Here is a 14,791-nt window from a genome sequence, read left to right as displayed (position 1 = left end):
GCCCGCAGGAAGTCGGGCCTATATGAGGACTCTGGGTGCCGGGCCAAACCCTAATGAGCACGTGCAGAACGAGTCCGTCCGCAACGAGGCCAGGGCCGCCGACCAATCACAGGCCCTCTCTGTCCTTATGTGATGTGTTTTACCGACGGATGAAGCGCATCTTCATCACATTAATCCATTTTAATCAGAGCATGTGTGTGTGTGTGTGTGTGTGTTTATCTGGTGATCTGATAATTGTGATTTTAAACAAATTACACACCGCAGTTACAGCCTGATGCCAATGGGGACGCCTGCTGCCTCCAAAGGTGCACGCGCACACACACACATACACACACACACACACACACACACACACACACACACACACTGCGGCTCCGGTTTCGGACGGTGATCTGCGTTGATCTCGGCCGAGGGGCCCGGACCTTACTTCCTGGAGGGGAGGGAGGGGGGAGGGGGTAAAGAGTGACGACTGCAGGGGGGAGGAACTCTGAGGAGAAGTTGGAGCCACAGACAGATATTGGCGAGGAGAAGGACGCTGCTGGAGATACATCTGGTGGACAACTAGAGAAGGAGCTCCCTTTTTTTTTCATTTCACAAGTTTAAGAATTACTTCTTAAACTTCTTAAATTGGTTTACTTTTTTTTTTTACCTTGCCATTATTTTTGTGCTTTTTCAACCAAGAGTTTGCAAAGTGTGTGTGTTACTTTAAGTCATGGAACTGGACCACCTGGGCACCAGCGGGGTCAAACCCGAGCGTGGCACCACGCGCCTCTACAAGATAGCGCTGGCTGTGTGTGTGTGTCTGTGTGCGGCTCTGCTGCTGGCACTCATACTGGGTAAGTCCACACACACACACACACACACAGACTCCCCCACCTCTAATATGAGCCACCCTTTGGGAGACACACACAGCGGCTGAGAGGGTTGTGTGAGAGGTCCCTTACGCCCGCCTGGGACTCCAGCGCCGACTATTTTTGGTTCATCTAAGGTTTCATGCACGCCAACGTGCGCCCGGTCTCTCCGTGTTTAGTGCACTGCAGGAGTGGGGCGGGAAAGGGGAGACCTCCGGAGCTGTTTGTGACGGCGGCCGACACCGACGCCCTCAGCTGTCCGGAACTCCTCCGCACACGCAGGGTCTTCTAGAGGCCGTCATGGAAACACAGATCTACATGGCATTAATTAGCAGTAACAACATTGCCAGTTGTAGGACATGTCCTGCGTGGGGACAGGGGGAGCAGGTGGATGCGTGAGTTTGAACGTGTCTCCTGTTTCTGCTGGCTCTGGAGAACGTGTCTCCCAGAGGACAACGTCCGCAACCAGTACTCTATCAGCAGAGTCCGACCTCTGCAATCCTCTGGCAGACGCTCACACACCGCGCCGTCCTCCAAGACGGGCGCTGATCTTCTGCAGGGACGATGGAGGACCTCCACACTTGTTTGTGCAGAGGGTTCTGAGTCGTCGGTTCTGAGACATCTGTGTGTTTTAACCCTGGTGTGTGTTCCTGGAGGCCTGAAGGGGGGGGGGTTGAGTGGAGCTTCTTTCCAGGTCAAGAGTCTGATGAAAGTGAAGGCACTTCTCCAAGTGGGTCACACCTTCAACCCTCTGGCTCCGTGAGGAGACACGAAGCCGGGGTTGCGTCCCCGAGCCACGGTTTCCTGCCAGCAGGTTGTAAGGGAAAGGCTTTCTAGGAAAGGAAGTGCGTGGGCGGCGTGCAGCAGCAGGGTTTCTCCATCGGAGCCGGTGGTTGCCTCCTTCGAATGGAAGCAGCAGCTCCACCCGGGGAGCAGACACTTCCTGTTTATGTCTGGAAGGAATAGCGGAGGTGTTTCCTCCAACCTGCGTGATGAAATGGCGAGCAGATAATGTGATTTCCTCCCCCCCCCATGTTCCAACAATGGGATGGGATGTGGCCTCGACGTCCATCGGGTTGCGGATTATCTCTAGGAATTAGATCTTGTTTTGTCGGAGCTGCCGTGAAGCCGGAGGGGAAATAGGTCTCTGTCAGGAAACCTTCAAGTGCAAACGTAAATGAATGCACGTTTTCCAGCACAAGTCCATGAAGGTTCATCCTCCTCGCAGCCAGAAGGTCCCTGCTTGGATTCCCACCGGGTTCCTTTCTGTGTGGAGTCTCCATGTTCTCCCCGTGTCTGAGTGGGGTTCCTCAGGGTTCTCCGGGTTCCCCCCTCCCGTCCAAACACATGCAGGAGGTATGAATGAGGGTGTTTGGCCTTGTGTTTTTCTGCACGCCCCTGTGATTGACAGGTCCAGGGTTAGCCCCGCCCCTTGACCAGTGACAGCTGGGATAGGCCCCGCCCCCCCGGCACCCTGAGGCCGGGATTAGCATGAATAAATGAACGAATGAAAACATCGTCACATGCTGCGTGGACACAATAATCCTAAATTAAGACCAGATCACGCTGGTATGAGTGGAGGTGAGAGTGGCTCGGCAGGTAGAACAGGACAGAACACCCTTCAACCTAAGGAGGCTTCTTCACGTTCATTCCTCCAGTCCCCTGGATGTGTTTTTCGATGTCCCCACGATGGATGTCCAGATCTCCGAGGTTCTTTGTCTCTTTCTTGACCGGGAAAAGTTGTTAGTGCGTCTCTCCTGGACGCTGCCTGTTCATCAGCTCATCCTGGGTTACATACGTTGGTTTAATGGTGAGTTCTTGTCCTCCCCAGTTTCCCGAAGGTCCACTCAGGAGGAGTTCTGCCTGACTCCGGAGTGTATTGAAGCAGGTGAGTACACAGGGTTCATCGCCTTCTCCGTTCATCTCCAAGTGCAGACACCTCGGCGGTGCACGTCCGCTCACACTTGCGTTGTTCCTTGATGTATTTTGGGGAAGCGGAGTTCCTCTCATCAGACCCCACCTCTCCCTGTCTTGTGTTTGGTGCAGCTGGTTCTATTCTCAACAAAATGGACCCATCTGTCAACCCCTGTGAGGACTTCTTCAGCTTCTCCTGTGGGGGCTGGCTCAAGGAGAATCCAATCCCTGAGGAGTCCTCCTCCTACGGCATCTACCCGTGGCTTCGGCAACACGTGGACATTCGCCTCAAAGGTACGATCATACCAGGGCGTTTGATCCAAAGGGAAGGTCTATCTTGGATAGAGTGAACTCAGAGACACCCGAGATGCTTCTTCAGCTTCCAACGGGCTCTGTTTTCTGAGATGTTTTCCACCTATCCAGACCCCCTTACCGAATCACGCCCTTTGTCTATGTGTCAGAGCTTCTGGAAGCCCCTTCGGAGCCCGGAGAACTGGAGGCAGTGACCAAGGCAAAGGTCTTCTACCGCTCCTGCATGAATGAGTGTGAGTGAAACCACTGACAGACACCCCTGGAGGCCTCTGCACTGACTTTCACATAAGATCTAACACCATCCGAGGTAGATCACAGATCACAAGCCTAAACAAACATCAATGCCGCCTCTGAACACAAACACAGTTGAAAACATAAGATTACCGCACCACCATCTGTGGAGAAGGTTGAGCCGCTCCTGCACTTCCTACGAGAAGCTATATCAGTGTAGTACACTGGCTCCTGGTCCAGGGACACCAAAGGTTACAAACATCACCTCAGCAGAGACCCCTCACACCACTGGGAGCCCCGTAGCTGCCACGACTCTGAATAGTCCTGGCCTCCTCAGATACCCACCACCTGATCCATGGCTCTGGATGTGAACCAATAACCACCAGCTATCTTTGTCTGCACAGCTCTCTTGGAACTGGTGGACTCCAAACCCATGCTGAAAACACTGAAGCAGCCAGAGTTCCGCTGGCCTGTGTTGGGAGACGCCCTTGGCGGGGACTACCGTTGGTCTGCGGACCAGTGGGATCTCATAAAAACGCTGGCACAGATGAGGAACCTGCACAGTAAGAGCGTCCTGATTCGCCTTTACGTCTCCCCGGATGACAAGAACTCCTCAATCTACATCATCAAGGTGAGGCCGCCAGTCACTGATGCCGGCATTTGTTGATAAAAAAGTGAACATTTAGAAGTGGCTTTGCCAAGTGCAGTTTGGAGGTTCTCCTGCATGACCATTACCATGATTTCCATCCTTTCTCTACGGTTTATTTTTATTCTGATTCTTGTCATGGTTCCCCATGGTGGTCCCGTCCATCTGCTCTGTGGACCTTTTGGTCCACGGATGACCTTTCAGAGACGTCCACCAGAACCTCCCTTTCCATATGTGTCCTTAGAAGTACCTCCATGTTTGCATCACGGAGTATTTGACCATAGTGATCCGCTGGTGGCTAATCACCCAATGGCTCGAGAACGAAACGTCTGCTGCCTCCAAACATGCTTTCCATGGAGGACCCAAGACAGAGTTGACGGGTCCCCCACTTCTGACATTTTTTCCCCATCAAATGTCTCTTTATCCCCCCCAACAACTGTCCTCCACGTCTCCACTGCCAGGAGATGATGTCCATTTCACACCTGGAGGTCTGCTCAGCAGAGTAATGTGGTGACATGAAAGCATGGCTTCAGATCTGGGGTTGACTCTGTCTTGGATTCAAGGGGGATTCTGGTGTGAGCTGTTGCTGCCTGCTGGTGGAGAAGCACCTTTCTGAACCTCAGAAACTCCCACTGTGAGAAAAGAGCCAAAGAGCAGCTAGAATGACCCTGTTTTCTTTTTGCGTGCAGCTGGACCAGGCCTCCCTGTCCCTGGCCTCCAGGGAAGACTACATCACCAACTCTTCGTCGGCCCAGGCAGTGAGTCCCAGTCCTCTCCACGGTTCCATCCCTTTGTCCCTTTGTCTCATTGTTGTCCACCTTATGAGTGACAAAACCAAAATAGAAGGACAGGAAGGTGGATGCAGTGGTTAGAACCACCTCCTCGCAGCAGAAGGTACCTGGTTGGATTCCCACAGGAGGCCTTCTTGTGTGGAGCCTCCGGCAGTCCAAACACATGCAGGAGGTCCAGCGGAGACCCGATATTGCCCAGTCGTGTGAATGACAGGGTGAATGGTTGGTTGTCCGTTTGTGTCCCTGTGATTGGCCCAGGGTGTTTCCGTCTCTTGGCCAATAACAGCTGGGACGGGCAAAAAGAATAGGGCAGACTAGTCTGTGTCACTGCAGTGCAGGAGTTGTACTGTGCACTGAGCTTTGGTTTCCAGCTCTCTGGAAGTAGAAGAAGAAACCCAGCAGGTACCATGAACCAAATAGAGCAGAAGATCATCTGAGACAGACCCAGATTAGAGAGGAGGTCGGCTGGCTCAGGCGTGGCATCTCTGAGGTTCCTTCTGTCCATTCCCCCCCTCCAGTACCGGGCAGCCTTGCTGAGTCTGATGGTGGACACCGCCGTCATGCTCGGAGCCGAGGAGAAAGCGGCCCGGATCCAAATGGGAAAGGCTCTGGACTTCGAAGTCAAACTCGCACATGTAAAGACGTGACGTCAGAACAACCACTGGCTGCGTGGGAATCATCCTTTCGCCCCGACGCCTCCACAGAGGTCGACCTTCTGGAGACGCACTGAAAACACTCCCCTCTCTTCGCAGATGGTGGTTCCCTATGAAAACCGCACCAGTGAGAGTATGTACAACAGATACACACTGTCCCGCCTGCAGCGCCACATCCCACAGGTAACACACACATACACAGCTTGAGCAGTTGTGTGTGAATCCCAAATAGCATAGTCCAAGTATCCTGGTCAGATTTGTACGGAAATATAAAAGATGATCTTCATTTGATGGAAAGGAGAACCAAGTGATTCCTAGTCATAGCTACTGGGATCTGCAGGGAGAGCAGGTGGAGGAACATCTAGAGGTGGAGGTGTGATCTGGAGAGGGGAGGGATGAAGGTCAGCTGCAAGAGAGAATACATGTGTGTGGATGAGAGGAATACAAGAAGAACGGTGAGGCCACAGGGACAGATCAAGAAGGTGGAGGAGTTTAAGTACTGAGGGTCATCGGTCCAAAGGTTAGAGGGTGGAGAAGAGGTAGAGGAACCCGTGCAAGAAGGTAGGAATGGGTGAAGGAAAGAGGATCAGCCAGAAGGAAAGGAAAGGTGGAGAAGATGAAGAGGAGAAAACAGGAGTCAGAGCTGGGGGGAGCGGAGATGAAGATGTGGAGGTTCCTCTTTGGGAGTGAGGAGGATGGAGAGGATCAGAAAGGAGTCCTTCAGAGGGACGGCACATGGTAGATGTTCTGGAGATAAAGTCACACTGGGATGGTTTGGACTTGGACAGAGGAGGGAAGGAAAAGATCTGGGTAGAAGGATGCTGAGGTTGAAGCTCTAGAGCAGTGGTGTCAAACTCAAATACACAGTGGGCCAAAATTCAACACTGGGACAAAGTCGCAGGCCCACATTGATATTTATTAAAAAAAATCTTCCTCCAGACATAACAATGAACCTTGTCATATGGACCCAAACAAATTTTGCTTAAATACTAAATTCGGAACAAGCATAGCTATACAACATATGACTTAATATAGCACACATGCAAAATCCTGTTTTCTGCCCAAGTAGCAGAGTGGCAGTATTGGCATAAGTTTGCTTTGACCACTGCACACAGAGGAGAGGGTGTTTAAGAATAAGAATAATAAGAATAAGAACAAGAACAACTTTATTTATACCAAAGAAAATTGTTGTGCCAGAGTTTCAAGTAAAACATAACAATAATAAATAATAGTAGGAAATTGTGTAAACGGTAAAAAAAAAAAGGGGGGGGGGGGGGGATAAGAAATACAGATAAAACTATGAAGTGTCGAAGTCAAGGTTATAAAGTGTTTTAAGGTCTTCGGTGCAAAGATTTAGTTTTTGGTTCCTGTTGTGATTTCCGTGCCAAAACACCAGTAATATTCTAGGGTTTGTAGAATTGCCAATACATGCACTGTAGACTATCCCGGCGGGCCAGCTCCAAGAGTCACTTGGTATGGCTTTGCGAGCCAAATATAATTACAGTGCAGGCCAAATTTGGCCAGAGTTTGACACCGATGCTCTAGAGGAAGACCGGAGAGGAGGTCTACGGATGGAGGAATGTTATGGAATCGCCTCGTCCTCCTGCAGTTCAACTGGCTGGGCTTCGTGAGGTCGGTGGTGGAATCCGATGAAGACCCCTCCCTGAGCGTGTCCTCCTCCGAGCCAGTCATTGTCCGAGTGCCGCAGTATTTCAAGGAGCTCTTCAAGCTCCTCAACGACACCGACCCCAGGTGCAAGCCACACACACACACACACACACACACACATAATCATTGTAAAACGAGTTGACCTGTAGATGTTGAGTTCCTCCCCTCGTCCTCCAGGACCGTTGCTAACTACGTGCAGTGGCGGACGGTCCTCTCCAGGATCACCACGCTGAGCCGCCGGTTCCTCTACAGATACCTGGACTTTGCTCGGGTGGGTGCCGTCCGGGTCTCCTGTTCAGTTCCACGGCTGAGACGTCCACCTTCGACCCCACACAGAGCCGCAGAGTGACGTGGCGGAATACTTCATGTCCTTGGAATGTACTTTAAGTACTACTTGTAGCTCTAAGGTACTCCGAGGACATGGCATCCAGGGGTCGAGGTCCTCAGCCCAGTGACGTAGTTTTACTCATTCTCCCTGAACGAACCATTAAATCCTGTTTCATTTGACAAAGATCTTCAGATGTGTTTTAGATGTTTGGTCACCGTTGGTAAAAATCCCCCCAGGTTACCACGGGAACCACCTCCCTAACCCCGCGCTGGGATAAGTGTGTCAACTATGTGGAGAATTCGCTTGTTTACGCCACCGGACGGCTTTTCGTCAACACACACTTCCAGGAGGACAAGAAACACATGGTGCGTGGTCTTCATGCTCCACGTCCTGGGCCAACACGTGATGCAGGCGCTCCACAGCCGAGTGTCCACTTTCAGTGTGTGTTTACCTCATTGTGGTCCTCTGTCTTCTGGAGATGACGTCAGACATGGAAGTCTGACACCTGCACTAGTGAACTGTGTGTGCGTGTGTGTGTGTGTGTGTGTGTGTGTGTGTGTTCACCCTCTGTGCCTCAGATGGAGGAACTCATCCAGGGTGTTCGCTGGGCCTTCATCGACATGCTGCAGAAGGAGAACGAGTGGATGGACGAGGAGACGAAGAGCAAGGCCATTGAGAAGGTATGGACCACGACCTGGTCCTCAAACACATCCTGAGCTTCAGAGGGAAGTATGTGATGGTTTGGGATTGAATAAGAAGAAGCTGGTCGAGATGTTTCAGATGTGAGATGTTGAGATCTACAAGGGTTCATGTAAACATGTTCTCATGATCCAAATTGTGAAACTGCATGAAATAGTTCAAACAAGCCCCAGCTGCTGCAAGCTCCTCATGACCCTGGTGCTCCTGGTGCTCTTCATGGTCCTTCTTCTTCACCTTGATACTTTATCATCATTATCTGACATGTATAATGAAACATCATTGATGCATCCTCCTACCCAGATCTTCTCCACCCCTCCTCTGTCCATGTCCAAACCATCTCAGTCTGACTTTATCTCCAGAACATCTACCATGTACTGTCCCTCTGATGGACCTCTTGATCCTCTCCATCCTTCTCTCTCATCTTCCTCTCTGCTGCCTCCAGCTCTGTCTTTTCTCAGTGTCTCCAAAGCAGACACCATCGATGTTCTCACCATCACCTTCTCCGCCTTTCCTTTCCCTCTGGATGATACTTTTCTCCACCCGCTACAACCTTGATGTTCCTCCACCTCGTCTCCACCCTCTCCATTGCTCTGGACTGTTGACCCTCAGTGCTTAAACTTCTTCACCTCCGTCCACCCCCTGGAGCCTCACAGTTCCTCTTGGGTTCCTCTCATTCACACACGTCTACCATCCTGCTGCTGGGAACCTTCATCCCCGTCCTCTCAATTTCATACCTCCACCTCACTCGATGTTCCTCCACCTGCTCCCTGCTCAACATGACACTTCACAATGTCATCTGCAAACATCATGGTCGTTGGAGGTTCCTGTGTAACCTCATCTGTCGGCCTATCTATCTTCATAGCAAGAAGGAGATGCCCTCCCAGCTCCACCTGGATCTTCTCCGTCCCACCCTGGTCAGGGCTCACCACAATGTTGTCTCTGCAGGCTCACGCTGTCCTGGCAAAGGTCGGCTACCCGGAGTTCATCCTGAATGACACCTACCTCAACGAGGACATCAAGCAGGTGGCTATGACGACACCTTGGAAGGCAGCCGTGCACGCTTGGTCGCTCCAGATCTTCTGACCGCGTCCTGCAGAAGTAACATCCGGTTGTGTGCGTTTCAGCTGGAGTTCACGGAGAAGGACTACTTCGGGAACGTGATGCAGACCCTGAAATTCATCGCCCAGGCAGATATCTCCTGGCTCCGTAGGAGCGTCCCGCGAACAGAGTGAGTTCCTCGGGCCCGGTTCTCGCACGGCGTTCTGCGTTCCCTTGAGGGTTCCCTGTTTGCTTTTACTTCGACCTGTGTCCATGGTTGTGTCCTAGGTGGTTCACCAACCCCACCACCGTGAACGCCTTCTACAGCTCCTTCACCAACCAGATCAGTAAGGAACAAGCACTTGATATGTTAACATCACACAGGTTCTGTGTTCGGGTCGGGCTAAGGTTAAGTCCGGGGAGGACGATCTGCTTTTGGGAGTATCGTAACTGCGGAGGTTCTTTGTGAGATGTTTTTGAAGGTAATAGATGGTTGCCGCTGCCCGGAGAGGACATGAACATGCACATATCCGTCTCTCCATCTCTTAGGATTCCCTGCCGGAGAGCTTCAAAAACCCTTCTTCTGGGGGAAGGACTACCCAAGGTGAGGTCCCAGAGACGTGCTCTGCAGAAGATTTGTAATAAACCCCAAAGCCAGAGTCCAGGGACACGATGACCCGGGGGTTTGATGATCCTCGGGATCTTCGCTTGGACACCTCACAACCATGATGGGCCAAACATCTTCAGGCCTTATGTTAGAATTATTCATGGAGTGACAGCTGAAGGATTCACCGGGCCAGCGAGGATCACAACTACTTTAGAAGCTCTTGAAGGGGAGAAGGAAGCAGATGGAGCCGGCAGCCCTGTTGAGGTCATGCGACGCTGAGAAGAAGCCGTCACAGCCGAGGTTCAGAGCACCTTAGCTTCTCGCCAGCGGATGTCAGAGGTTCCACCGCCTTTTCCGTGACCGATCACTGTGGCCACAAGAGGGCGCCCTCCCCAAGGAGGTCCCGGGCTGCTCCCGGTGTCGGTGGCTCAGGTCTTCTCCATCCAGGAGCAGCTCTGAATGTGGCTCTTCAGTCAAACTTTGATTGGATTCCAGTCCAGACGTGTGATGTTTCAGCTCGTTTCCATGACGACGACCACACGTCAGGCCCTGATCTCCAGCTGACTTTCACTCATTATTCTCCCTCACGCCTCCGAACATCTCTTCTTCTCCTCTGTCTGCAAACATTTTATCCTCATCCTCAGCTGGTGGAGCAGAAGGTTCACCTCCCCCTTGGCTCCTGATGGTCTGTTTCACACCTCGCTTGGCAACTCTCACACACACACACACACACACTCATTGGCGTGTGTGAATCATGACTTGAAAGCACAATCTGTTGAAGGCTCTCGATGGACAGTCAAACCAAATGAAAAGTTCTCCGTCGCTCAAACCCAAGATCTGCTCTCCAACGGTCAGAAGATGTTGAGTTCTCTAAGACAGCAGGCGAGAAGAACTTTGTTCACAGACTCACATGACTCCTAATGATGGTCCTTTAATGGGCTGATCAGACAAGATCAAATATCACCACCTGCCTCAGAAGACACCTCCATGGACGTCGTCCATCATGGACGTCTGCATTTTTAATGTCTGGTACCGAAGATAGAGCTCGCGTTGTGCGAACATCTCTTGTCCTCCGAGGCCTGCTGGAGTGCAGAAGCAGCCACATGAGGACCTGTCATTGTTTCTCCTGCAGGTCTTTAAGCTACGGTGCCATCGGGGTGATCGTGGGCCACGAGCTGACCCACGGCTTCGACAACAACGGTAAAACAGCCACCCAGGAGGTAGATCACGCGAGGAGACCTTCTGTCACAGCTTCTCGTCTCTGACGTTCGTCTGACTCAGGTCGCAAATACGACAAAGACGGCAACCTGGATCAGTGGTGGAGCAACTCCTCGGTCACCGCCTTCACCAAGAAGACCCAGTGCATGGTCGAGCAGTACAACGGATACTACTGGGACGAGGCAGGGCTCAATGTAAGACTCCGACCTCGAGCACCCATTGTTGGAGAGTGAAGATAGAAGGCTGATGGAGCGGCACTCTGTGAGGGGCGGGGCTCAGGAGGCAGGGGGCGGGGCTTGTCATCCATGATGGACACACCAGAGATCTCAAAGGTGGTACTGCATTGAGAACTGAAGGTCACTAAACAAGGGAGTTCTACCTCTTCTTCTTCTTCTTCTTCTTGGTAGTACTAACTGATGTGTAAAGTATGTGCTGCACTCTTTATTAGCATATAAGAATGTAAGACTTACTACAAAGCAGATCTTAAACTCAAAGTAAGAGAGCAGGTCTTCCACTGTGGATAGATTTGAAGTTATAAGTATGGACATCTCCATGTGTGTCCCTGCAGGTGCGGGGTAAGAGGACTCTTGCGGAAAACATCGCTGATAACGGAGGAATAAGACAAGCGTTCAGGGTGAGACGTCTTTGCCACCTCTGATGTGTGCTACTGCTCCTCGGGAAAAACCCCAGGAGATGCTGTGGAAGCGTCCCCTCCACAGACTCCTGGTCCACCCATGAACTTTTGGCCAGAAGGTCTAACATGGATTAGCTCCACCTGTTAACTTCATAATCTGATGGAGGATAAGTGGTAGAAGATAGATGGATTGTTTACCATCAGCCAAACGGCCCACGGGTTGTGATTCCCTACCTGGAACTTCTCGGCTCCTAATCTCAACAGTTATTCTCGTATCTTAGTTAGTCTGTGCACGTTCTTCAGACATCAGGCCCTTCTCTCCCCAAACTCAGTCCACCGGGAACTTCAAGACTGCTTTGTAATTTTGCATGTTTAATCTTCTTGATTGGATCTGAAGAACCAGATGTTCACGGTCAACGTGCTGTGTCTGTGCAGGCGTACCGGCGGTGGGTGGACCAGAGCAGGGGTGGCGTGGAGGAGCCGCTGCTGCCTGGAGTTGGACTCAACAACAACCAGCTCTTCTTCCTGAGCTACGCACATGTAAGGGCTGGCGGACCTCCACGAGGAGTCCCTTCATTCCTTCCACAGGGGTTGTCAGTGTGGGCACCTCAGAAGATTTGGTAGGACTGAGGTGTGCCCGGAGAACAGCGCAATCTGGTGGCAGAACCGCCGAGACTCAAGATGGCCCACTTTGAACGACACTCCAGCCTCTGGATGGGAAGTTTGGGTCCAAACAAAACCAGAGAAGCAGAGGAGCATGCAGTGGTAGGAAGAAGTCCTCGCACTCTGCGGGAAGTCAGTTGACCTTAGCGGGAGATTCCTCCGCAGGGGCTTCAGCCACCGGCTAACCCTCCGGAAACGCTGAGGCTCAAAGAACGTCAAGAAGGCGGTCTGTCCGAGCGGCTGGACGGTCACATGGAGATCTGATGGGTTTAAGTAAAGAAAGGGAACGAATGTGGAGTATCCATTCCTTTCCTAGTCTAAAAGCTGCCGTGGAGGTCAGAGGTCACCGGGGTAAAATGTCGCCTGATGTGTTCCTGCCCTGATACTGCAGCTGCATACTGACCCGCCTGTGCGGCCAGAGGGAGTCCTCGAAGGATACAGGCTCCTGCACGGCTGTGGAGGTTTCAATGTTCTTGTCCTCCGCAGGTGAGATGTAACTCATATCGACCGGAGGCGGCCCGGGACCAGATCCAGAGCGGAGCCCACAGCCCCCCCAAATACAGGTGAGGAAGGACTTCAGTGTACCTTCACCTGACCCGTGGTGAACCAACACGACCAGGCCGCTCCCTTCAGGGAGCAACGCCAATCACCCGCTTCCTTCTGACCCGCTCCCCTCACTTCCTGTCCTCCTCCTCCATCCATAAATCTCCTCTCTGGTCTTCCACCAAACCTCCTCCAACCACAGCATCCTTCTACCAAGTCCATGTCCGATCCAACTCCGTGCGACTTTACCTCCAGAACACCTACCATGTGCTGTCCCTCTGATATCCTGATCCTCTCCATCTTCCTCACTCCCACAGAGGAACCTCCACATCTTCATCGCTGCTCTGCCTCCTGTCTTCTCCTCAGTGTCTCCAAACCAGATCTCCATCTTGACCACTTTTCCTTCCCTTCTGACCGATGCTCTCTCATCTCTCCTGACACTTTCCTCCACCCGCTCCAAACTGCTCGTTCCACGTTCCTCCACCTCTTCTCCGCTCTCTCAATAGCTCCCTCATGGCTCTCAGTACTTCTGAGGTGAGACCCTCCGGATTTGCTGTCCGAAAGTAACCATGTATGTCTCCTTGCAGGGTGATCGGGGCGATGAGTAACTACGAGGAGTTCCACAAAGCGTTCAGCTGTCCCGCGTCCTCGTCCATGAATCGAGGGCCGCAGTCGTGCCGGGTGTGGTGACCTCCGACCCCTGCCGGCCCCGGAGAAGGCAGGAGGAGGGGGGGGTCACAGACTCTGACGGTTCCGTTTACATATTATCAGAGGGGGGGTTGAGAAGACATGCTTGGTTCTAGATGTTCTGCCGTCGTGTTCCCAGATGGTCGTGTCTTCCTGGCTCCTCATAGGGAATTTGCTCGAGAAGGTACGACAGGAGCTCAGGAGGACGTCTGTGAGCCTTGGACAATAAGATCTGTGGAACATCTCACTTTTCACCTACTGCTTGAAAGATGAGGATGTGGTCGAAAGGACACACGTCCTCCTCGGGTCTTCATCTCACACGTTCTCATCAACAGTAGCCACAGTTTGGGATGCACAGACATCCAGACCAAATGTCTGCTACTTCCGGTGTGTGTGTATGTGTGTGTGTTTGTGTGTGTGTGTGTGTGTGTGTTTTGGTGGCTCTCACTTTTCTTGAAATGCATTCATGGGTCATGTTGTGGTTCAGTCTTGAATTACTATCATGAACTCATCCATCCCTTCGGACCTCCTGACTGTCTTTTAGATGTTCTCAGATGAATTAGATGTATTTCAAATCGTCTTCTTTCTTCGAGAAGCTTCTCTGGTGCCGGCGTGGCCTCCGGCGCTTGGAAATGTGCTTTTTCAGGTTGGGCCTTGGAGATTCTCAGGCCCTTCAAGGTGCTCGTCGGTCCTCCTGGTTTCCACATTCGGGTCACAACCAGCTCCCATCTGTCACACAGACGGACATCTCCTGAGGGCAATGTCAGAAAAAAAAAAAATATATATATTTGTTTGTTGTTTGGCTGGTTGTGTTTTATTAAAGAGAACATCCTCAGCCTTCAAAAAAGACAAAACAATAAATATTATTTATCGTCACCATTGTTATTACTATTCAGTTCTGTGATGAAGGATGTCTTTGTGAAGTAAACAATGTTCCTCCTCTTCACTCGGATCTTTCTTCTGTTTTTAATTTGAGCTGAGAGGAATAGGCTCAGCTGTCCATCACGGTTGAGCCGCCGCTAAAGAGCCCTCGTCCCTGGATAGCCAACGTTTCATTAGTTCCTTCATGATCCGTGCTGCTCGTCCCGCACATGGGCTCACCAGCATCCGGGCTCTCCATGAACGAAGGTCCGTCCATCATCAAACTGTCCATCATGAAGAACGAGGTGGTCACAAAAACATTTCAGATGGACTGAGCCTGGTGTTTTATTAGCGCTTCTCATCTCTTTTTGGGTGCTACCTTCAGGGACCACAGCCAATCCCCTGCCTCCATCTAACCGTCAGCCAATCCCCTCCCTCGGTCCAGAG

The 14,791-nt window shown here is 51.7% G+C and overlaps 1 protein-coding gene across 1 annotated transcript; it reads left to right on the top strand.

Annotated features, from left to right (window-relative positions):
- Window positions 1-517: 517 nt before the first annotated feature.
- phex (phosphate regulating endopeptidase homolog, X-linked) lies at window positions 518-14,429 on the top strand. Its single transcript, XM_086150428.1, has 22 exons — window positions 518-836; window positions 2,683-2,739; window positions 2,898-3,059; window positions 3,227-3,310; window positions 3,713-3,939; window positions 4,644-4,712; window positions 5,264-5,380; window positions 5,498-5,581; window positions 7,008-7,150; window positions 7,244-7,337; window positions 7,631-7,759; window positions 7,973-8,074; window positions 9,039-9,116; window positions 9,218-9,321; window positions 9,420-9,478; window positions 9,681-9,735; window positions 10,871-10,938; window positions 11,020-11,150; window positions 11,525-11,590; window positions 12,026-12,130; window positions 12,740-12,816; window positions 13,384-14,429. Exons 1-22 carry the CDS (start codon window positions 713-715, stop codon window positions 13,484-13,486), a joined length of 2,238 nt encoding a protein of 745 aa, XP_086006554.1. The 5' UTR covers window positions 518-712; the 3' UTR covers window positions 13,487-14,429.
- The last annotated feature ends 362 nt before the right edge of the window (window positions 14,430-14,791 follow it).

The sequence above is a fragment of the Fistularia commersonii genome, chromosome 8 (assembly GCF_037954325.1).
Source record: "Fistularia commersonii isolate RoL2024-O1a breed Wild chromosome 8, RoL_Fcom_v1.0, whole genome shotgun sequence".
Classification (NCBI taxonomy): Eukaryota; Metazoa; Chordata; class Actinopteri; order Syngnathiformes; family Fistulariidae; genus Fistularia; species Fistularia commersonii.
The sequence above is the reverse complement of the archived record's forward strand: the minus strand, read 5'-3'. Positions and strand labels throughout refer to the sequence as shown.

Excerpts from the sequence above, each read along its gene's own strand:
- phex (XM_086150428.1), top strand. The coding sequence starts at position 713 with ATGGAACTGGACCACCTGGGCACCAGCGGGGTCAAACCCGAGCGTGGC. Across the intron at positions 9,479-9,680 it reads CTCCTTCACCAACCAGATCA|GATTCCCTGCCGGAGAGCTT; the intron begins GTAAGGAACAAG and ends TCCATCTCTTAG. Across the intron at positions 9,736-10,870 it reads TGGGGGAAGGACTACCCAAG|GTCTTTAAGCTACGGTGCCA; the intron begins GTGAGGTCCCAG and ends TTTCTCCTGCAG.